Source organism: Rutidosis leptorrhynchoides, chromosome 10 (assembly GCF_046630445.1).
Source record: "Rutidosis leptorrhynchoides isolate AG116_Rl617_1_P2 chromosome 10, CSIRO_AGI_Rlap_v1, whole genome shotgun sequence".
NCBI classification, from domain to species: Eukaryota; Viridiplantae; Streptophyta; class Magnoliopsida; order Asterales; family Asteraceae; genus Rutidosis; species Rutidosis leptorrhynchoides.
In genome coordinates, this window is record NC_092342.1 from 87,931,513 (window position 1) to 87,951,803 (window position 20,291).

The 20,291-nt window shown below is 31.1% G+C and overlaps 1 protein-coding gene and 1 pseudogene across 5 annotated transcripts; both read right to left on the minus strand.

Annotated features, from left to right (window-relative positions):
- Positions 1–2,780: 2,780 nt before the first annotated feature.
- Positions 2,781–6,999, minus strand: LOC139870432 (transmembrane 9 superfamily member 3-like; annotated as a pseudogene).
- A 785-nt stretch (positions 7,000–7,784) lies between these two features.
- LOC139872658 (transmembrane 9 superfamily member 3-like) lies at positions 7,785–11,564 on the minus strand. 5 transcript variants are annotated; one of them, XM_071860582.1, is made up of 8 exons: positions 11,346–11,558; positions 11,092–11,188; positions 10,906–10,946; positions 9,872–10,481; positions 9,663–9,794; positions 8,949–9,102; positions 8,374–8,858; positions 7,785–8,272 (listed from the first exon to the last, which is right to left on the minus strand). In XM_071860582.1, the coding sequence occupies exons 2-8, from the start codon at positions 11,169–11,171 to the stop codon at positions 8,053–8,055; spliced, it is 1,722 nt and encodes a 573-aa protein (XP_071716683.1). In that variant the 5' UTR covers positions 11,172–11,188; positions 11,346–11,558; the 3' UTR covers positions 7,785–8,052. The 5 variants fall into 5 exon arrangements, with proteins under 5 accessions (XP_071716683.1, XP_071716682.1, XP_071716685.1 ...); XM_071860581.1 differs by having other exon boundaries at positions 11,029–11,188; XM_071860584.1 differs by lacking the exon at positions 11,092–11,188 and having other exon boundaries at positions 11,474–11,564.
- Positions 11,565–20,291: the final 8,727 nt, after the last annotated feature.

Genomic DNA, 20,291 nt, shown 5'->3' on the forward strand with positions numbered 1-20,291 from the left:
ACTGTTACGTACAAAAAGCTACTTTGAATAATTGCTTAATACCTTTGAAATTAGAAGTGTCAATGTGGAGAATATTAAAAAGACGGATCCCGACTCGTACCGAACTCGATAGGAGGTATTGATTTGGACTCCGTTCGATGCCCTATTTGTGATGACGGTATTGAATCTATTGACCATTCTTTAATTCTTTGTCCTCATGTGTTGGATATTTGGGAGAGAATTTATAAGTGGAATTTGAGACTGGTTTCAAACCTTAGTATAAACGAAGCTTTTTGTGGTATTCAACCTTGGGCTCAACCATTTGACAAACTATGGAATGGACAACCGCTTATTTGATTTGGAAAAAAGGAACAACAAAGTGCTCGCGAATAAATGTTGGAACGGTCCTACGGATTTAATGGAAGTGCAACTCAAATCTTTTGAATGGATTGGTGCAAGACTTAAGAAGAAGAAAATCGAATGGCTACAATGGATTTCAAATCCGCTCGTGTATTGTTTGTAATCAATCGTGTACTCTTTATGTTGTAATCTTAATGTACTTGTTATAATTCTCACAAATGTTGCGTTCTCATCAACTAAATTTGTAACAGGAACATTCGTGTATGTAATATTGTAATGGGTCGGGCTAATTGCTTGGCCCGTTTGAGTTTTTATTAATAAAATCGTTGCTTTTCGAAAAAAAAAATATTAAAGCGCTTGTCGTAGATTAAAATGTGAATTCTTGAAACTAGCTTTACAAAAAAAATTAACTGCAAATTTTCTAAATAAAAAAACGTCTACCTCTAGATAAGAAAGGCTCCACTTCGCTGCCTTTCTCTAACGAGACAAGTGAAACAAACCACTTATAAAGGTTTAAAAAGCCAAGAAATACAAGAAAAATTGCATTGACCTCTAATCTAATACAAAAATAAGAAAAAATTATATATAAAGTCGAAAAGCTCGGATTTCTTCAACGAATGGTTGTAGAAAACATTGTCATTCCTATATCTACATAACATCCAAGTAGAAGAGCAACAATAACAAATATCTAAACTACTCTAATGGCTTGAATGATAACATCCAATCCGACCACGAGTTAAAAATATGTTAGTTACAACCAACTCAGCGCCTCACTCTACACCAAACTTGAGAAGCGACGTCCAAACAGAACATGATTAGTCGACTCTACACTTTGATCACAACTCGTAAAAGCTATGGAGTTTGTTGGTGCATAACTTGTAAGTTCTTAATTCATTAGACATTTGCGTATGTAATTGGACATTGGTACTTTGTATATGTTTGGTTATCGTTTGTTACGTTTATTGTATTACTAAATAATCAAACATATGTTTACAAATGTAAAAACCATTGTTCATGAGCATCCGTACGAGTGAATTTCGATGGATACAAATGAATGATATATTTGTACGGACTAGAATCACGTCCTTACAGATCAGATTTCAGACCCTGTAAATAGAGGGTTACGGGTATCAACTCAAGGTTATTCACTCTTACACAACACTAGCCGTAAGTTCACTCTCAGCTAACGAACAATTTACATTGGAGTCCAAATGTGCAAGCCTATTAATATATGTTACCTATCCAATGATCTTTCCAAAACTTAATAGAATTTTCATTACCCACTTTTCTCCTCAACGAATGTAAAGGGATGACATTTATATTATGAATATGCTTATAGCATTCATAATATTCGTTCACACACTTTTACCCATAAAACTGGAACCAAATATTTCATCCGTTCCATAACCGACATAATAACATACGCCCATAAAGAGTTAGGGAGATGCTTAATATCCATCTCCATTTTTAAATGAGAACATGATTAAATGCTTTGATACTCGTCACAGTTAACACCCTTTATTACAAGAGGCAATAACATTAGACCATCTAATCCAAGTCATCTTCTTACTTCATAGGTAATCCAAAATAGTAAAACTCAAAGGTATCTTTGAGCATAGACAAGATAGGCAACCGCCTAGGGCCTAAAAACTTCGAAGAGTCCAAAATTTCGAATATGTAAATATTTTTCACAATAAATTTAATTAAATCAAATAAAAAATTGTCAATTAAAGTTAAAAATACCTTATTTTTAATAGTTAAATACAATGTAAGTAGATAAACTGGAGTATTATTTTTTATGCGCAGTAAAAAACTTTAACGTATATGTAGGCCCATTTTTATTTTTGTCTAGGGCCTTTAAATTGTTAAGACGACCCTGGTAAAACTAATCGTGACCTAGCAAACAACCGTACTCCAAAACTCCAATAACATGCACATTAGATTTGGCCACATTAAGCTTTAAACTCGAAGCCACATAAAAAAATATGAAAGACCCGCATAATATTTTTCATATCAAACACAACTGAGTAATATAGTATATAGTAGTATAAGTATATATGTTTCGCAAACATAAGTATATATGTTCACATATATAAGTATATAGGTTCGCATATATATATATATAAATATGTACCATATACTACTCTCTCCGTCCCATAAAAACTGTCCACTTACTATTTTTTTTTTTTTTTTTTTTCCTCAAAATTATGTCCCTGACTTAAAATAACCATAAAAAAATCATTAAAGTTCCAATATGTCAATTCTACTATTGAGAATATAACATTAAATATAGCAATTAATTTTTTAATTAGTCTTTATAACAACATTAAATGAAGGGTAAATTAAATAATTCATTAATATATTTTAATCCAACAAAAAGTCAAATAAGACTGCCCTTATGGAACGAAGGAAGTATAATACAATTGTAGAGTATATTGCTCTTTCATTATCATCGTGCAAATATAAATATATATGTTTCCCAATTAAGTACAACTAAAAATATCGTCTTTCTGAACATCAAGTACGTACATTACAACTTACCTATTAGTCGCATTTTATAGCAGCATACAGGTAACGAACGAAGAACAATGACACGCGGAAAGCCACACTTCCAAGTACGAGAAATACGCCATAGCAAACACAAGCCATGTAGCCAAAGAAAAAGGAAGTTTGCATGAAACCACTCATGTCTGATATCCAGAAATAATAGTAAAAGCAATAACCATATATAAACAATCCTGTAGACCCACCACACAAAAATGCCCTGTTCCAAACAAATAGCACAAATTAGCCCATACAATTAACCAAGGGCGGATCTATTATGATTCCAGTGGTAGCACGGGCTACCAGTGAAATACGCGATACAGTGGAAATTTTTCTGAGCTTTTTAGCAGTGATACGACTAGATAGTGTAAATTTTTTTTTTTTTTTTTTTTTTTTTTTTTTTGTGACACCATTGAACAGTGTAACTTTTTTGAGCTTTTAACTAGTGACAACACCTGTAACTACGAATCCTAGATCCGCCACTACAATAAACTATAATACTAAAAGTATAAAAATTGATGCTGTTAAACACCAATTGATTAGTTAAACGCACCTCCACCACCATTCATGATCTTCAACAGCTAGCTGGAAGTATGTGAAAGCTACTGACACTAAAGCAGTTATGATCAGAAGTAGAATGAAGACGACAAACAGAATACCATAAAGTATGTAAATGCGATGGCCCCAAACTGTTGCAAATACGTAGAAAAGTTGAATGAAGACGACACTAAATGGCAATATTCCCGCTAAAAACATCTGAGGGACGAGACCCCTGTACCAACGCAGGTGAGGAACCTCTCTAGGACATTTTGCGGTTCTACAAGGAGCATGAAAATCCGATGTTCTGTTTTTACCAAAAATTCCTCCTAAAAGAAGCAACGGTAATGCTAAAATTATCCACACAAGAGATAACATGATTATCGCTCTTAATGGCAATGCAATAGTTGTTCCATAAAATATGGCCACACTATGTAAGAAACTAAATGTAAGACACAAAGGCCCCAAATATAACCCTCCGGTTAGCAACAGGTTCTTCATCTGTCAAGCAAAAATTCAAGATCATTATATGGATAAATTAATTTATAATTTAGAAATTATATTTGTGAATAAATTATATACCCAATTGGATCTTTCGAGTTTGGAATATAGAGAAACAGATGTATATCCTGAAACCACACATGTAATTGCATATACAATTACAAGTGCATTCCAAAATACTCCTTGAACATACGGTTGAAAGAGACCCCTGAGTCCCATAACTAGAATTGCTACAATCCTGCAAAAGTATAGAATTAAAAGTTCTATCTTTTGGTTACTTGCAATTAAATAAGGAGGTCATTTTCAATTAGTATTACTCCCTCCATAAATTATTGTCCCAGTTTAACTTTTGAAGTCTTTATTTTTCAACTTTGATTTTAAATATTTTTGTTTGTGTTTCTGTTGTATAATATTTGGTGAGAATTATATAAAAGCACGTTTAAAACCTAATATATTCATATAAATTTCATCAAGTATTATGTAACACAAACAAGAATATTTAAAGTCAAAGTTGTAAAAGAAAGACTCCTAAAAGTCAAATAGGACAATTATTTTAGGACGGAGGGAGTATTTATTTATTTATTATTATTATTGTTTTTTTTTTTGGAGATACTGACAATACGAGCAACTGGGTGCCGGAACCAATAGCAGCAGCAAATAATGACTTATGTTGCGGGAATCTAAAAACGTCACCATGGATGTTCTTCCATCCCGTCTCTTCTTGATTCTCTTCCACATCGTTTGAGTACCTTTCATTAAGAGACACACAATATAAGACGTGTTAGTAGACATACATAATTATGAAGAAATTATTACTTGTGTTTGGCTAATAGAATAGAATCTATACTTGGAAATGTCTTTGCGAAGGACTAGCAAGTAAAACGTTAGCAAGCAGGCGATAAGTATGAGGATTGTAATAGACGAGATTGTAATTGAGCCGCGATGCACAGACATGTGATGTGGTAAAAACATAGAACCGATGTATTTCTCCATTCTCTTATCAAAAGACTGTTCTGTAACCGACCACTTAACGGAGTATGTAAACCCTGCAACAACTTCCTTGTCGTCGATGCCGGTTACGTCTGCGACAGATTTTTGACGTGTTCATAAAAGGACCTCAATAACACGATCCTTATTGTAAAATACTTCAAACTCAAAATGTGTGAAAAGGAAATACTTGTTCTTGCTCTTGGTCTTAAATCTTTGTTCATCTTCGTATTCTCGGTGAACCAACCCAACGAAACCCCAAATTGGCAAGTCGTCATAATACAGCTGCACATAGTAATCTTTTTCTATCGCATTTCTGAACTTAGAAATGTCTGATTTGGTCAGTGTCTTATTGCATAATACTTGAACATCTTTATCTACCCGGAATTTAAGTATATACGGAGCTGTTACAAGACGAGCCCCATTCAACATCTCACCTAAACTAAGCTTCTTCTCTGTCACATTATCTGTTTATGAATAAAAATATATATGCATAAGGTTAGGCATCTATAAAGTGTATCAAACTTTACCCAAAAGTATAATGTGTGCATCCAACATTCCAACTCTACAAGTTTCTAGTGTAGGTTATAGAAGTGTTCAACAAGTAGATTTTCGGTTAATTGCATTAATTGGTCCGGTTTACTTGGCTTTTGGTCAACTCTCAATCCACCCAAGACCCATCCCGAAGAATGGGTCACCTAATCCCAACCAAAACTAAGACTTCAGCTTATTCGGGTGGGTTTTGGATTACCCGAATAGAAGGGATTTCGAACACTGATAAAAGGGTAAAAACAGGGTAAAAGGTACAAGGTTTTTCCCTGTTCGGGCTACCCGGAAGAGCGAGTAATCCGATAGGAGTCATTGATTAACAATTTACATAGAAGTCGGGCACATAAGATAGATATAACTGAACACTTCATACATACAATATACGAGGTATTCGAATTAGCTTATCTTCCGTGCTCAATGGTTACTTGGTTGGTTAATTTTCAAACAACCACTAATCTTTATTCTTTGGAATTATGAGCTTATCACTTATTAACCTGAGTTTATTGATTCTTTGATACAATAAACTCGAAGTGTTAAGTGAAGCTTATTGGCTTTTAGAATATCAAATAAGCCCGTAAACCCGAAAAATCAAATCCAAACACCCACATAAACTTAGAGTTGGATACACCACTATTACATTTTCTATTACTTGAATCGTAATCGTATATATAAATATATAAATGATGGACCAAAAGATGTACAATAAGTACCTGGTGAACAAAAGGGAAGATCATAATAAGCATATGTTTCCCTGCAAACAATAACAATGAATCAATTCAACTGTATATTCATATAACAACAACAACAACAACAACAACAATACCCAATCCCGCGCATGCGAGGTATGGGGAGGTGAGATGTAGACAATCCTTCCTCTACCCTAGAATAGAAGAGAAGTCGTCCCTCTAACCACGAGTTGAGAAAAAATTCTCCACCCACCGAGAGAGGAAGTCATCCTCCTCTCTACTCCCAAAGTAGAGAGATTGCTTCCGAGAGGACCTCAAAAAAAAAAAAAAAAAACGTAATACAAATAAAAACGGGATAATACAAATAAAAACGGGATAAAAAGAGACGCCGTGAAAATGGTGGGGTCAAATTTTCATGGGTTCTAAAGCTTTTTTATATTTGCCAATCCTTGATTTGTCTGCTAGAAAGAAATATTAATGTCCTACGTTAGCCTAAAATTTCACACTAACTTGGTAGTAGTATAGTATTTGATTGATTATTTCTTAAATATTTTGTCAATTCTAATTTCAGACCAAAAAGAATGGTAGGATTACTTAAAGTTCATTTGATCAGTATTGCATTGATCTTCATTGCAAGCAAAGTAGAATCAGATGGATCTAATCATCGGTATGATAAAGGAGATGTAGTCCCTTTTTATGCCAACATAGCTGGCCCGTTTGCGAATCCTCGGTAATTAGTTACTCATATTTGTGGCATTAAGTTGTCATGTTGTTGTAAATGCAATTGAACACAGGTTAATGAATCTAAGTATTGCGAGTATTGAACTTGCGTGCATAGCCCAACGGCTCACCCCATGTACTTTGTGACATGAGATAGGGAGAGGTATGGGTTGCATCCTTAGGAATGACATGATTTTCTTTAAAACAATTGAACACCAATAATGGTGGTATATATTGACTCTATAGGGTGGTTTTACCGGATTTGTTCACGGACTTGTTAGTATTCTTTATTTGCTGATTGTTATTCTTTGTATATAATATTCGCAATACTTTTTTTTTTAAACGCTGTTTTTTTGGCATCAGTAGATAGTTTATTTCAACGACCCTCATCATTTGCACGTATCACACACGTTCGGGCGGAACCCCGAACGTGTGTGATACGTGCAAATGATGAGGGTCGTTGAAATAAACTATCTACTGATGCCAAAAAAACAGCGTTTAAAAAAAAAAGTATTGCGAATATTATATACAAAGAATAACAATCAGCAAATAAAGAATACTAACAAGGCAACAGTAGAGCATCAGCAATGGAGAAAGAAAAGAACTATTTGCTGTGATTGAGCTGAATATAGTCTTCACTGGTTGAGGTAGAGACGACGTTGACTTTGACGCTGAGGTGTGAATCATCAAAGTACAGTATTGTTTTTATCAGATGAATTTTAGTATGTTACAGAAATAGTCCTTAAACATATCTTTCAATTATATGATCAATCCGGTAGTTTAAGTTGTTGCAACTTAAATCACTAAAATAAGAAAGTAGTCCATACGATACAAGTTAAAATTGCATTTTTAAGTGTGCATTTTATATTTAATTTTATATATATAAATAAATATAATAATATAAATAGAAATATAATAAGCTACAATAAACTACATCAAAACTGCATTTAAGCTTTTTTCATAGCTCGATGTGAGCCAAACTAATGTCCAAAAAAAAATTAAGTATCGAATGTTTATGAAATCAATCTAGATAAAGTACGATTATAAACGGTATGTTGCTAAAAATACGGTAGGCCTTGTACATATTCAAGCTACCCTTAATGAAAGTTTATCTCTTAACACATTTTCTTATTTAGTGTAATGATCTCGGCCCCTCCCAATGAATATGTTCAAGCTGCGTCCCTGCGTGTCAGTCACATTTTATAGCAGCATACAGGTAACGAACAAAGAGCAATGACGAACGGAAAGCAACACTTCCGAGCACAAGAAATACGCCGTAGCAAACACAAGCCATGTAGCCAAAGAAATGGGAAGTTTGCATGAAACCACTCATGTCTGATCTCCAAAAATAGTAGTAAAAGCAATAACCATACATATACAATCCTGTAGACCCACCACACAAAAATGACCTGTGCCAAACAAACAACACTAATTAGCCCTTATCAACATTTGACCAAGTACTAGATAGTAGATTAGTATGCATAAACATCAATTAACTAATTGAACGCACCTCCACCACCATTCATGATCTTCAGCAGCCAGCTGAAAGTATGTCAGAGCTACTGACACTAACGCAGTTATGACCAGAAGTAGAATGAAGACGGCAAACAGGACACTATAAAGTGTGTAAACGCGATGGCCCCAAACAGCTGCATATATGTAGTAAAGTTGAATATAGACGACACTAAATGGCAAAATTCCCGCCAAAACCATTTGAGGGACGAGACCCCTGTACCAACGCAAGTGAAGAACCTCTCTAGAACATTTGTTAGTTCTGCAAGGAGCATGAAAATCAGACTTTCTGTTTTTCCCTATATTTCCTCCTAAAAGAAGCAATGGTAATGCCACAAATATCCACACAAGAGATAACATGATTATCGCTCTTAATGGCAATGCATTAGTGGTTCCATAAAATATGGCAACACTATTTAAGAAACTAAATGTGAGACACAGAGGTCCAAAATATAATCCTCCAGCTAGCAATAGAGTCTTCATCTGTTAAGCAAAAAATCCAAGATCGTTATGTGAATAAATTTGAAATTTTAAAATTATATATGTAAAAGCGGCATTGATAAATTCATATACCCAATTGGATCCTTCGAGTTGGGTATATAAAGAAACAGATGTATATCCTGAAACCACACATGTAATTGCATATACAATTATAAGTGCATTCCAAAATACTCGAGTATACGGCTGAAAGAAACCCCTGAGGCCCAGAACTAGAACTGCTACAATGCTGCAAAAGTATAGAAATTGATGGTTACATATTCTATGTTTTGGTTACTTGCAATGAAATAAGGAGATCATTTTCAAGTATTACTAGTGTACACTCACGACTTCGCGTAATTGATAATTAATAATTAATAATTTAATAACAACAATAATTAATAATTTCACAATACTTATTATTATTATTATTATTAAAATAAATAATAATAATTAATAACAATAATAAAAAGTTTTCTTATCATATATGGAGGAGAGAACAAACTTAATTGAGTTTGTTTTGTTATTATAAGAGAGGTAGTTGAATTTGTTACAAATCAACGTTGAAATTGAAATCAACTAATCAATGGAAGTTTTGAAGACTGACAATTATGACATCATCATTCAAAATCAATGAATGAAAATAGAACTAATCTCAAGGTAAATATTCAATCTTTATGACAAAAGATGACATAATTATGACATTCAGTTATACTCCGTATATACTTAATAATATAATAGATAATAAATAAACAAATAATAAGTAATAAATACTAGATAAGAAGAAGATTAATTTTTGGAGATACTGACAATACAAGTAAATGGGTGCCAGAACCAAGAGCGGCAGCAAATAACGACTTATGTTGCGGGAATCTAAACAAGTCACCATGTATGTTCTTCCATCCCGTCTCTTCTTGATTCTCTTCCACATCGTTTGAGTACCTTTCATTTAGAGACACAAAATATAAGAGACCTACATAATTATGAAAAAATACTTGTGTTTGGAACATAACTAATACTTGGAAATGTCTTTGCGTAGGACCAGCGCGTAAAATGTTACTAAGCAGACGGTCAAGATGAGGAGTATAACAGACGAGTTTGTAATCGAGTCACGATGCACAGACATGTAATTCGGTGAGAACGAAAAACTTATGTATTTCTCCATTCTCTTATCAAAAGACTGTTCTGTAACCGACCACTTAACAGAGTACGTAAACTCTGCAACAACTTCCTTGTCGTCAGTTACGTCTATTGTATTCGTGACAGAATTATGACTTGTTAGAAAAATGACCTCAATAACACGATCCTTATTGTAAAATACTTCAAACTTAAAATGTGTGTTAAGCAAATACTTTTTCTTGATCTTGGTATTAAACCTTCCTTCATCTGTGTATTCTCGTTGATACGATCCAACGAAACCCCAAATTGGCAAGTCGTCATAATACAGCTGCACATAGTAATCTTTTTCTATCGCATTTCTGAACTTAGAAACGTCAGATTTGGTCAGTGTCTTATTGCATAAAACTTGAACATCTTTATCCACACGGAATTCAAGTATATACGGAGCTGTAACAAGACGAGCCCCATTCAACATCTCACCCAAACTAAGTTTCTTCTCTGTCACATTATCTGTTATTGAATAAACATAAACATATACTGTAATACATACACAAATAAATGTCATAATTTTAAGGTTAAGACAAATTTAAGGGATTTTGAACCTTGATTTAGTTTATTCAGATGGCTGAATAATTTAGTAGGAATTTAAGCCATCTTTAGTTATTCATATTGGTTTCTTTGGATAAAAGGATTCAGGTTTCAGGTTTTCAGATTGCATTATGTGATTATTTGGGTTTTTCAAGATACATACAAGAACAAAACCAAACCATTCGACAATTTCCTTATTTGATTACTCCCAAAAATCCAAACCAATACTCTATATATCAGACTTTCAATACTTAAATCCTAGTATCCTACTCGTATATACGAACAACCTAGATTTAACAAGTCACCACAGGTAAAAGAGATATAAATGAGTACAGTAAACAAGTACCTGGTAAACAAAAGGGAAGATCATAATAAGCATATGTTTCCCTGCAAACAATAACAATGAATTAAATTAAATTGTATATTCATACAAGAACACTTAATTCACCAAATGTGAGTAATCAATTACCGATTATTCGCAAACGGGCTGGCTATGTTGGCATAAAAGGGGACTATATCTCCTTTTTCATACCGATGATCATACGCATCTGATTCTACTTGGTTTGCAAGAAAGATCAATGCAAGACTGATCAAATAAACTTTTCCTACCATTCTTATAGGTCTGAATTCTGAAATTCATAATGATATAATATTTGAGAAATAGTAAAGCGAATATTATACTACAAATTTAGAGTGAAATTTCATGCTAGCATAGGGCGTTATTATTTCATTCTATCAGAAAAATTAATAAAGATGTCCAAATATAAGAAGCGGATAGTCAAAAACCTGTTGCTGAAAATGCAATTGAATACAAGATAACGAATCTAAGTAAATACAGACAACTACAATAAGAAAATTAAAGATTATTAACAAGGCAATAGCAATTGAGCATCAGTGATTGAAAAGAGGAGGACCAATTTAGGGTGTTCGAGCTGATTGCCCTGATGAAAATAGTCTTCACTGCTTGGGGTAGAGACAACGTTGACTTTGACTATAAGATTTATTATATTATATTATATTATATTATCTATCTATCTATCTATACATTATTATAAAACATGTGCTACGTGTCAATTTCTTAATTAATCTGAATTAAATAATCATACATGTCATTTTCTTAATTAACTAGAATTATTCTTAATTATTTCTTAAAATAACTCCCTAGAATTAAAGGTGTGTAATTTAAAGTTTCTATATATATAATTATATAATAAAAAAGATGTACGTATTTATTATACTATTAGGAGTATTAATTAATGTCTTTACATATTAATGGTGAATTTTAATAAATATAATAAAAAAGTTAGACTTTTAAACATTATAATAGAATTATATTCTTATATAGATTAAATTATTGTATCATAATACTTTTATACCTATCACATAATAAATAATTTTTTATCTACCAATATTATATAATAAGGACTGATATGTTATCTACTAATATTATATCAAATATTAATTATTATTCACTAAATTTAATATTTTATTAAGTAAAAGCTACTATCTTTATATTTTTAAATAAACAATCTTCTACATAAACAGGCTCATAATTTATATGTTAGTATTCAATATTAATATTTTTGGATACAGATGTTATTAGTAAGAAATTTTTTTTTTCATTGTAATCGTTTTATACATGTAATATATATCAATACTAATGTTATCGAATACTAATTTATACAACTGTCGTGCAAAGCACGAGCTCACGTTAGTATTCAATACTAATGCTCTTGATACAAGTAATATAGTAATAATTGATTTTTTTTTCATTGTAACTGTATTATATATTTGATCAATACCAACGTTATCGAATACTAATTTGTACAACTCTCGTGCAAAGCACGGGCTCATAAAACTAGTATTATATCTATATCTATATCTATATTATATACCTATATCTAAAAGGCAAAGGCCAAGTGAATAGTAGTATTCCTTTTTCCACTTTTCGCAAACTTAATCCCCAACTTTTATTAAACTACAAATCGCACCCCCACTTTATACTCTTATTAAAATACAAATCGCACCCCCACTTTATACGTATATTTTTTCCCAAATTTCACAAACTTAGCCCCCTAACTTTTATTAAAATACAAATCGAACCCCCACTTTACTAACTTTTTTTTTACTAATATTCAATTTTCACAAACTTAACCCCCTAACTTTTATTAAAATAGAAATCGAACTCCCACTTTATACGTATATTTTTTCAAATTTCACAAACTTAACCCCCTAACTTTTATTAAAATACAAATCGAACCCCCACTTTACTAACTTTTGTTCTTTTTAAATAAAACCCGAACGCTAAAAGAAGCAACTTTCACAAAAGGAACAACCCTTCAATATTAGATGTCGAGAAAAATTCTTTTTTACAAAATAGATCAAGACTTTTTTTTTTAAATCGCATTCAAAACGGAGCCCCCGACGCGAATCGAGGGCTCCACATCTAGTTTTCTATATCTAAAAGACATAGTTGAAGTGAATAGTAACCATGAGTATTTTCGACTTTCCACCTTTTTTTTTGGAATTATTTAAATTTCGTTTCGCCAACGAACTGTGACAACCCGGAAATTTCCAACCAAAATTAAACTTTAATCTTTATATGTTTTCGACACGATAAGCAATATTTGTTAAGTTAAATTTCAAGAATTTTAAACTATGTTCATACATTCATTCAACCACGACCAAGTTCCAACGATTCACGAACCATTAAACGAATATGATTATATATGTATATGTGTATATATATTATAACTTGAAACGTAAACAATATTAGATTAAATACTTTATATGATTGTATCTGTTTCAAAATGTTTATCAATGGAATTAGAAGATAAGATCAAATGATTGAATTATCAGATATATTGAATTATGATTACAAGTCTCTGTTGAATGGCCCACGTTGATTTGAGAAATCTTTCCATTTTAACAATATCCGGAAAATGGTAAAGTGATTTATAAATAAGAACAAATTGTCAATCATTGAGAACTAGACAAAGGATAGTGGAAGATTGAATCTCATAAAGACTCGATTGATCTATTTAGTTTCAAACGTACAAAAACGTTGTCAGTTTAAAAAGAACTTTATTATTAAAACGTATATAACTTTTATAAATATCTAGAACCACTTTTGACAACTCATTACTTAACTAGTATGATAAAGATAACGATATTTATATTTTATTTTATATATATAACGATTTAAATTAATATTATATATATTTATACGCGTATTATACGTACATAGTTTTATACTTTTACTATACTTAAACTTTACCTTTACTTTATTTTTACTTTACTTTAACTTTAATAATTCACTTTAATAATTCATACTTTAATAATTCACTTTAATAATTCATACTTTAATAATTCACTTTAATAATTCAAAAATCTATTATAAATAGAATTCAATAGGTTTCATTATTTCATAGAAACTTGAAAATATTTTTCTCTAAACTCTCTCAATCGATTTACATATATATATTTACTCCGTATTATTTCAAGATATTATTAGTATACATAAAATATTACGACGGAGTGCTGACCGAGTGATTTCGAAATTGTTTTTCGAGTGGGATAGGATTAAGGAAATTATGGGTTATAGCTATGGAGGTGATTGAGTATGGTTCATAGGTATGCTCGTGAGGTCAATATAGTGTTTATCATTTCCGTTGCGTCTACGTACCTTTCCTGCAATATTGAATCTCAATATTGATACGTGAGTACTCATAATTTATATTTTATATACTAATAGTGTATCCCTGACTAGTGCTAGAGTATTTAGGATTATGCATGCTTGTACTTTTGATATTGCCCTTAGACAGGTTAGGTTGAATGTTGAATTAGTTACACTTGCGGTTGAGATAAGGTATAAGATATGCATGTCCTTGGAAAGCTAGCGAAAAATTAAGATTTTTTCCTTTAGATATCGAATGGTTTCGATGAACGGATTAGAAGTTATAATCAATTGAATTTTCGATATTTTTATTAAAAATGATTATTATTATCGTCATTTTTATTGTCGTTCTAGTTTTATCTTATTATTATCATTATTATTATCTTTATCAATAAAAGGGATTTATCATTAAAATTATTATTTTTTTATTATTACTATCGTTATTATCGTTAAAGTTATAATTAGTATTATTATTATTATCCAATTATTATTATTATTATTATTATTATTATTATTATTATTATTGGTATTATTATTATTATTATTATTATCATTATTAATATATATATATCATTATTTAAAAATGGTTATTGTTATTGTTATTATTATTATTACTATATTATCATTAAGATAATTATTAGTATTATCGTTAATAATGTTATAGTAACTATCATTATTAATATTAGTGTAATTAAAACAAATATTTGTAACACCTAATTATTTTGATTACTATTATTATCATTATTATGAACACGATATAAAAGATGATTAAAAGCTATTAAACGAAACGATTAGGAAATAATGGGTAAGAGTATCATGATGAAATTAAAATATTATAAGATATTGATTTAGATAAAATTATCGTTCTTATTATTTTTATCATTACTATTATTATTAAAAGTATCGTTGGTATTAAAACTATCATTTTAACAAAAATTATCATTTTAATAGAAATGTCATTGTTACTATAAAATATCATTATTATTATTATTTTAAATAGAATTATTATTTTAAAGATAATATTAAAAATTATCGTAAATATTAAAGTTATCATAATTAGAATTATCATTTTATCTAATGTCATCTTAGTAATTATAAATATTGATATTTTTATAATAATAATTATTATTACAAAATAATACAACTTTTACTTACTATCATTATAGATATTATTTTATCAAATAAATATGTGATACAAACATATTTTACTACGTGTAATAACTTACTTTAATAATACCTATCATATTATCTTTATGATATTAAATGAACCCTATAAATTTTATTACTTAATATATATAAAAGTATATTTTATTATATAAATTTAATATAAAATTTTATTTATTAATAAATAAATTATATTATTTACTCTAATAAATCTTTTAAAAATATTTAAAAATATAAAACAACGATATTTAAACTATATATTAATCATATATAGATTTTTGGAAATTATTTTGAGTCAAATTTACTTTTGTTGACTTTTGCATATTAGTCTCGAGCATTAGGATTGTGGTACACTATGACTTGACCTAATTTGTTAGACAAATATTGACCAACACATAAATATATATAATTAATTTAGGTTCGTGAATCCGAGGCCAACCTTGCACTTGTTCAATGACGTTATATGTATTTTTACTACGAAATACAGTATGGTGAGTTTCATTTGCCTTTTTACCCTTTATATTTTTGGGACTGAGAATACATGCGCTTTTATAAATGTTTGACGAAATAGACACAAGTAATTGAAACTACATTCTATGGTTGAATTATCGAAATCGAATATGCCCCTTTTTATTAAAGTCTGGTAATCTAAGAATTAGGGAAAAGACACCCTAATTGACGCGAATCCTAAAGATAGATCTATTGGGCCTAACAAACCCCATCCAAAGTACCAGATGCTTTAGTACTTCGAAATTTATATCATGTCCGAAGGAGGATCCCGGAATGATAGGGGATATTCTTATATGTATCTAGTTAATGTCAGTTACCAGTTGTTCACCATATGAATGATTATTTTTGTCTCTATGCATGGGACGTATATTTATGAGAACTGGAAATGAAATTCTTGTGGTCTATTAAAATGATAGAAATAAATGATTATGATAAACTAATGAACTCACCAACCTTTTGGTTGACACTTTAAAGCATGTTTATTCTCAGGTGTTAAAGAAATCTTTCGCTGTGCATTTGCTCATTTTAAAGATATTACTTGGAGTCTTTCATAGCATATTTCGAAGAACGTTGCATTCGAGTTATAGAGTTCATCAAAGATTATTATTAAATTAATTTATAGTTGGATAGTGGATATTATGAAATGGTAAGCATGCCTGTCAATTTTTGATGTAAAGAAAGATTGCCTTTTAAAAACGAATGCAATGTTTGTAAAATGTATCATATAGAGGTCAAATACCTCGCAATGTAATCAACTATTGTGAATCGTTTATAATGTATATGAACGGGTCCTTTCAGTTGGTATCAGAGCGGTGGTCTTAGCGAACCAGGTCTGCATTAGTGTGTCTAACTGATAAGTCGATAGGATGCATTAGTGAGTCTGGACTTCGACCGTGTCTGCATGTCAAAAGTTTTGCTTATCATTTTGTGTCAAAAATTAACTACTTATCATTCTCAGGAAATTACCTGCTTATCATTTTTAGTATAAGACACGTCTTGCTGCATTGATTGCATGAATAGTGTATAGACAAAAATTCATATCTTAGCATATCTGCTAAATCATATCTTATCGTATCTGTTACTTTAAACTTTGCCTGACATATCCCGCAAAGTCCTCCGTAATCTATGAAATCTTTTGATCTATATATATATATATATATATATATATATATATATATATATATATATATATATATATATATATATATATATATATATATATATATATATTCTATGTAATTAGAATACCATCCGTTAGCCAAAATCATTTCATATCAAAAAAAAAATCCTTTATCCAATCGTACGAAATGGAATTCGTCATCAGTTCAAGTCACTCAGATTCCGAAATGGAATCCCATTCAAGTTCCGAAAGCAGTGTGACCGGAATAGATCAACCAATCAGTCATCACCTATTCTGGATGAATTGGGGATGGGTTCTTAGCCTCCTCAATCATTGGAGACAAGAAGAAGGTGATCCCTTCCATCCACCACATTGCCCTCTTGACGAAGAACCTGAAGCACTTACCGGCGAACCTGTCCGAAACACCATGTTCTCGCTCATTTCCAGAGTATCTTGTCATGATTATATATTACATCAAATTTTAGATTTTATTTATCCGCTCGTCTGAACCGACAATCACCCCGGTGTAATAGAAGAAGTCAATGAGCTTCGCGCTCGGGTAGTGTCTTTAGAGAATATGGTGCAGAGATTACAAACACCAGCAGCAGCATCAGCAGCATAACCAGTGCCACCATCATCAATGCCAACAGTACCATTACCACCTCCAACCACAACCGCGTCGTAAACCTCAACTTCACAATCTGTCCCACGAGCATCAACGTCATACGCACCATAGATACCAAGGAGTACCAATAACAATAACTGACGAAGTATTAATTCATAACTTCATTGGAGAAACATTCTGCGGCGATTATGTAATCTCTAAAGTCTTAGAGATTATCTAATCTAGCCCTAACCATAAATCAGTTAAGCGAACCAAAAATGATAGAAGGAAGAGTAGAAACCATGACAAAAATGGTGTGTGATTAACAAGCTAAACTTGCTTTACCAACAGCATCAGCAGTACCGTCAGAGTTACCAGAATCGTCAGTACAGTCAACATCCGAATCAACAACACCGATAACATCACAAACTCCGTCAGTTCAAGAATCACTGTGGACATCATTACGAATCAATAACGTGTATATTGTATCAACGAGTTATGAAGAATTAACTCATTCCCTCTCAAGAAATTATATGTAAATTATATATATATATATATATATATATATATATATATATATATATATATATATATATATATATTTTGAAATAAATCTTTTCGTGCTAAACTATTGTGTATGAATCTTAACTACTCGGTTAATTCATATTACAAATATGCAATAATGTACGTCCTTTGGCCGCAACTTAACCAGCGTTAACTATAATCTCTGTCGCAATTCAACAAATTCCAATTCATAATAAATCAAGTATATATTTGATTTTACACTTTCATCATCGATGCACCCGAAACTTTTCAGATAACATCATTCGTACTTTGCGAAATTCACAAGAATTCCACGAACCGAACATCATACATCAACAAATAACGAAGTATTGATTCATAATTTCAATGTCATTAAAGAAATACTGCGTAAAAGTTATATACTTTTTAAAGCCTTTAGGGATTATTAAATTCTAGTTTCAACCGTAAATCAAATGAGTTTAATTTAACATTAACTCATTAAATCTAGGTTACATCTGAAGAAAATATACATATATATATTTTCATAAAGACTGTAATAAAATTCTTTTGTACAAATATTAATTGTGAATTTTTTTTTTAACGGGTAGGTAATACCCAAGAGATATATAAATTCACAAATAATATATTACATTCTTCAAATCTGATTCAGCAAATTATCCATTATACTCCCTACTTTCACAACAATATACATTCTTTTATAGAAATCAAAACAACCATACTCATTCAAAATTTAATTACATATTCTGATTTTGAAATCTCAAAATTCAACTCGAGATATGACCAAAATCATCACTCTTAGATCCTTACATCTTTCACAAGCTATATTTTGACTTCAAAACTGTGTTAGAACATCAAGTGTATGTTAACGATTACAATCTGTGTTCAAACCCTTCGAAAATTTCTGAAGACACTTCGAATGATCAGCAATCGAGATGATGATCCAACCACATGTTACCCACAGTTATGTACCCGAAAAACTCTTGAAACCAAAGTAAAAGTTTAAACAACGTATCCGCATCAGATTCTTTGGCATTTATTAGCAAAAATAACTTTGCGACTCCTATTCAAAGTAGCCAGTTTTGTCACAGCTCCAGCAAGTCAACTTCGACTTTTCAGTCAGACTAACCTTATTATAACCTTGAGATATACACCATCGTTACTAGGGAACCTTTTACATTCCACCACATTATTAGCAGATGTACCAACAACTTCATTACCCTTTGACTTTAGCCTCTCCAAAAAGTCATTATGATTATTTATTGAAACCCCATCATTTACTCATTCGCATCTTGTAATGAGAATTGCCATACGAATCATTGAAAATTAGCAATCAGTATTTTGAAATCTCGCAGCATGTCTACGCCAACAGTTATATGTGTATATATAACGTCTATCTTCTGGACTTAATTTGAATGTGAAGTTTCTGAAAAACACTTCGAACTAAGAATTGGTTCTCCGAAAATGGGAAAAATGCTGATGAAGCAGCAAAAACTAAAAACGACTTTAAACGGTAAAAGCTGAATGATAATGATAAAGTGTGCTGGCAAAGCGCAGAAAAAGAGAAGTTTTGGAACTGAAAAACGGATTGAGCAAAGTAGGAAGGAGGCTTTGGACAAATTACAAAGACTGAACCTGACTTCAAAGGATCCAAATGATTCAGTACCTGCTGAAGTCATTAACGAATACCTTGCTCCTGACTCTAAACCCCTGCGGACAATATTCTTCATCATCCTCTGATATTAGAAATTCTAAAATATCATCATATCTTTCATTATAAATTTCCTCCATATTTCTGAAGATATTTTCTTAATTTTTCTTATTTGAAATCATTTACCTCTTCGCACTATCTGTATTACATCATAAAAGAAACTATTTTAGTTTTTAAATTCTGAAACATTCAAGTTTAAAATAGGAATATTTTGAAGTAGTGTTGGGAACTGAAGCATGAATTAGTATAATATAATGACACTTGATCAACGTGATTATATTACAGTAAGTCATGCTGAGTTTCTAAATGGAACGTGATGATTCACAGATCATAATATCATCATGTGCCATGTTATACGACTCTTGTATTCTATTTAACCTCTAAAATATCAAGAAAATATTTCTTGA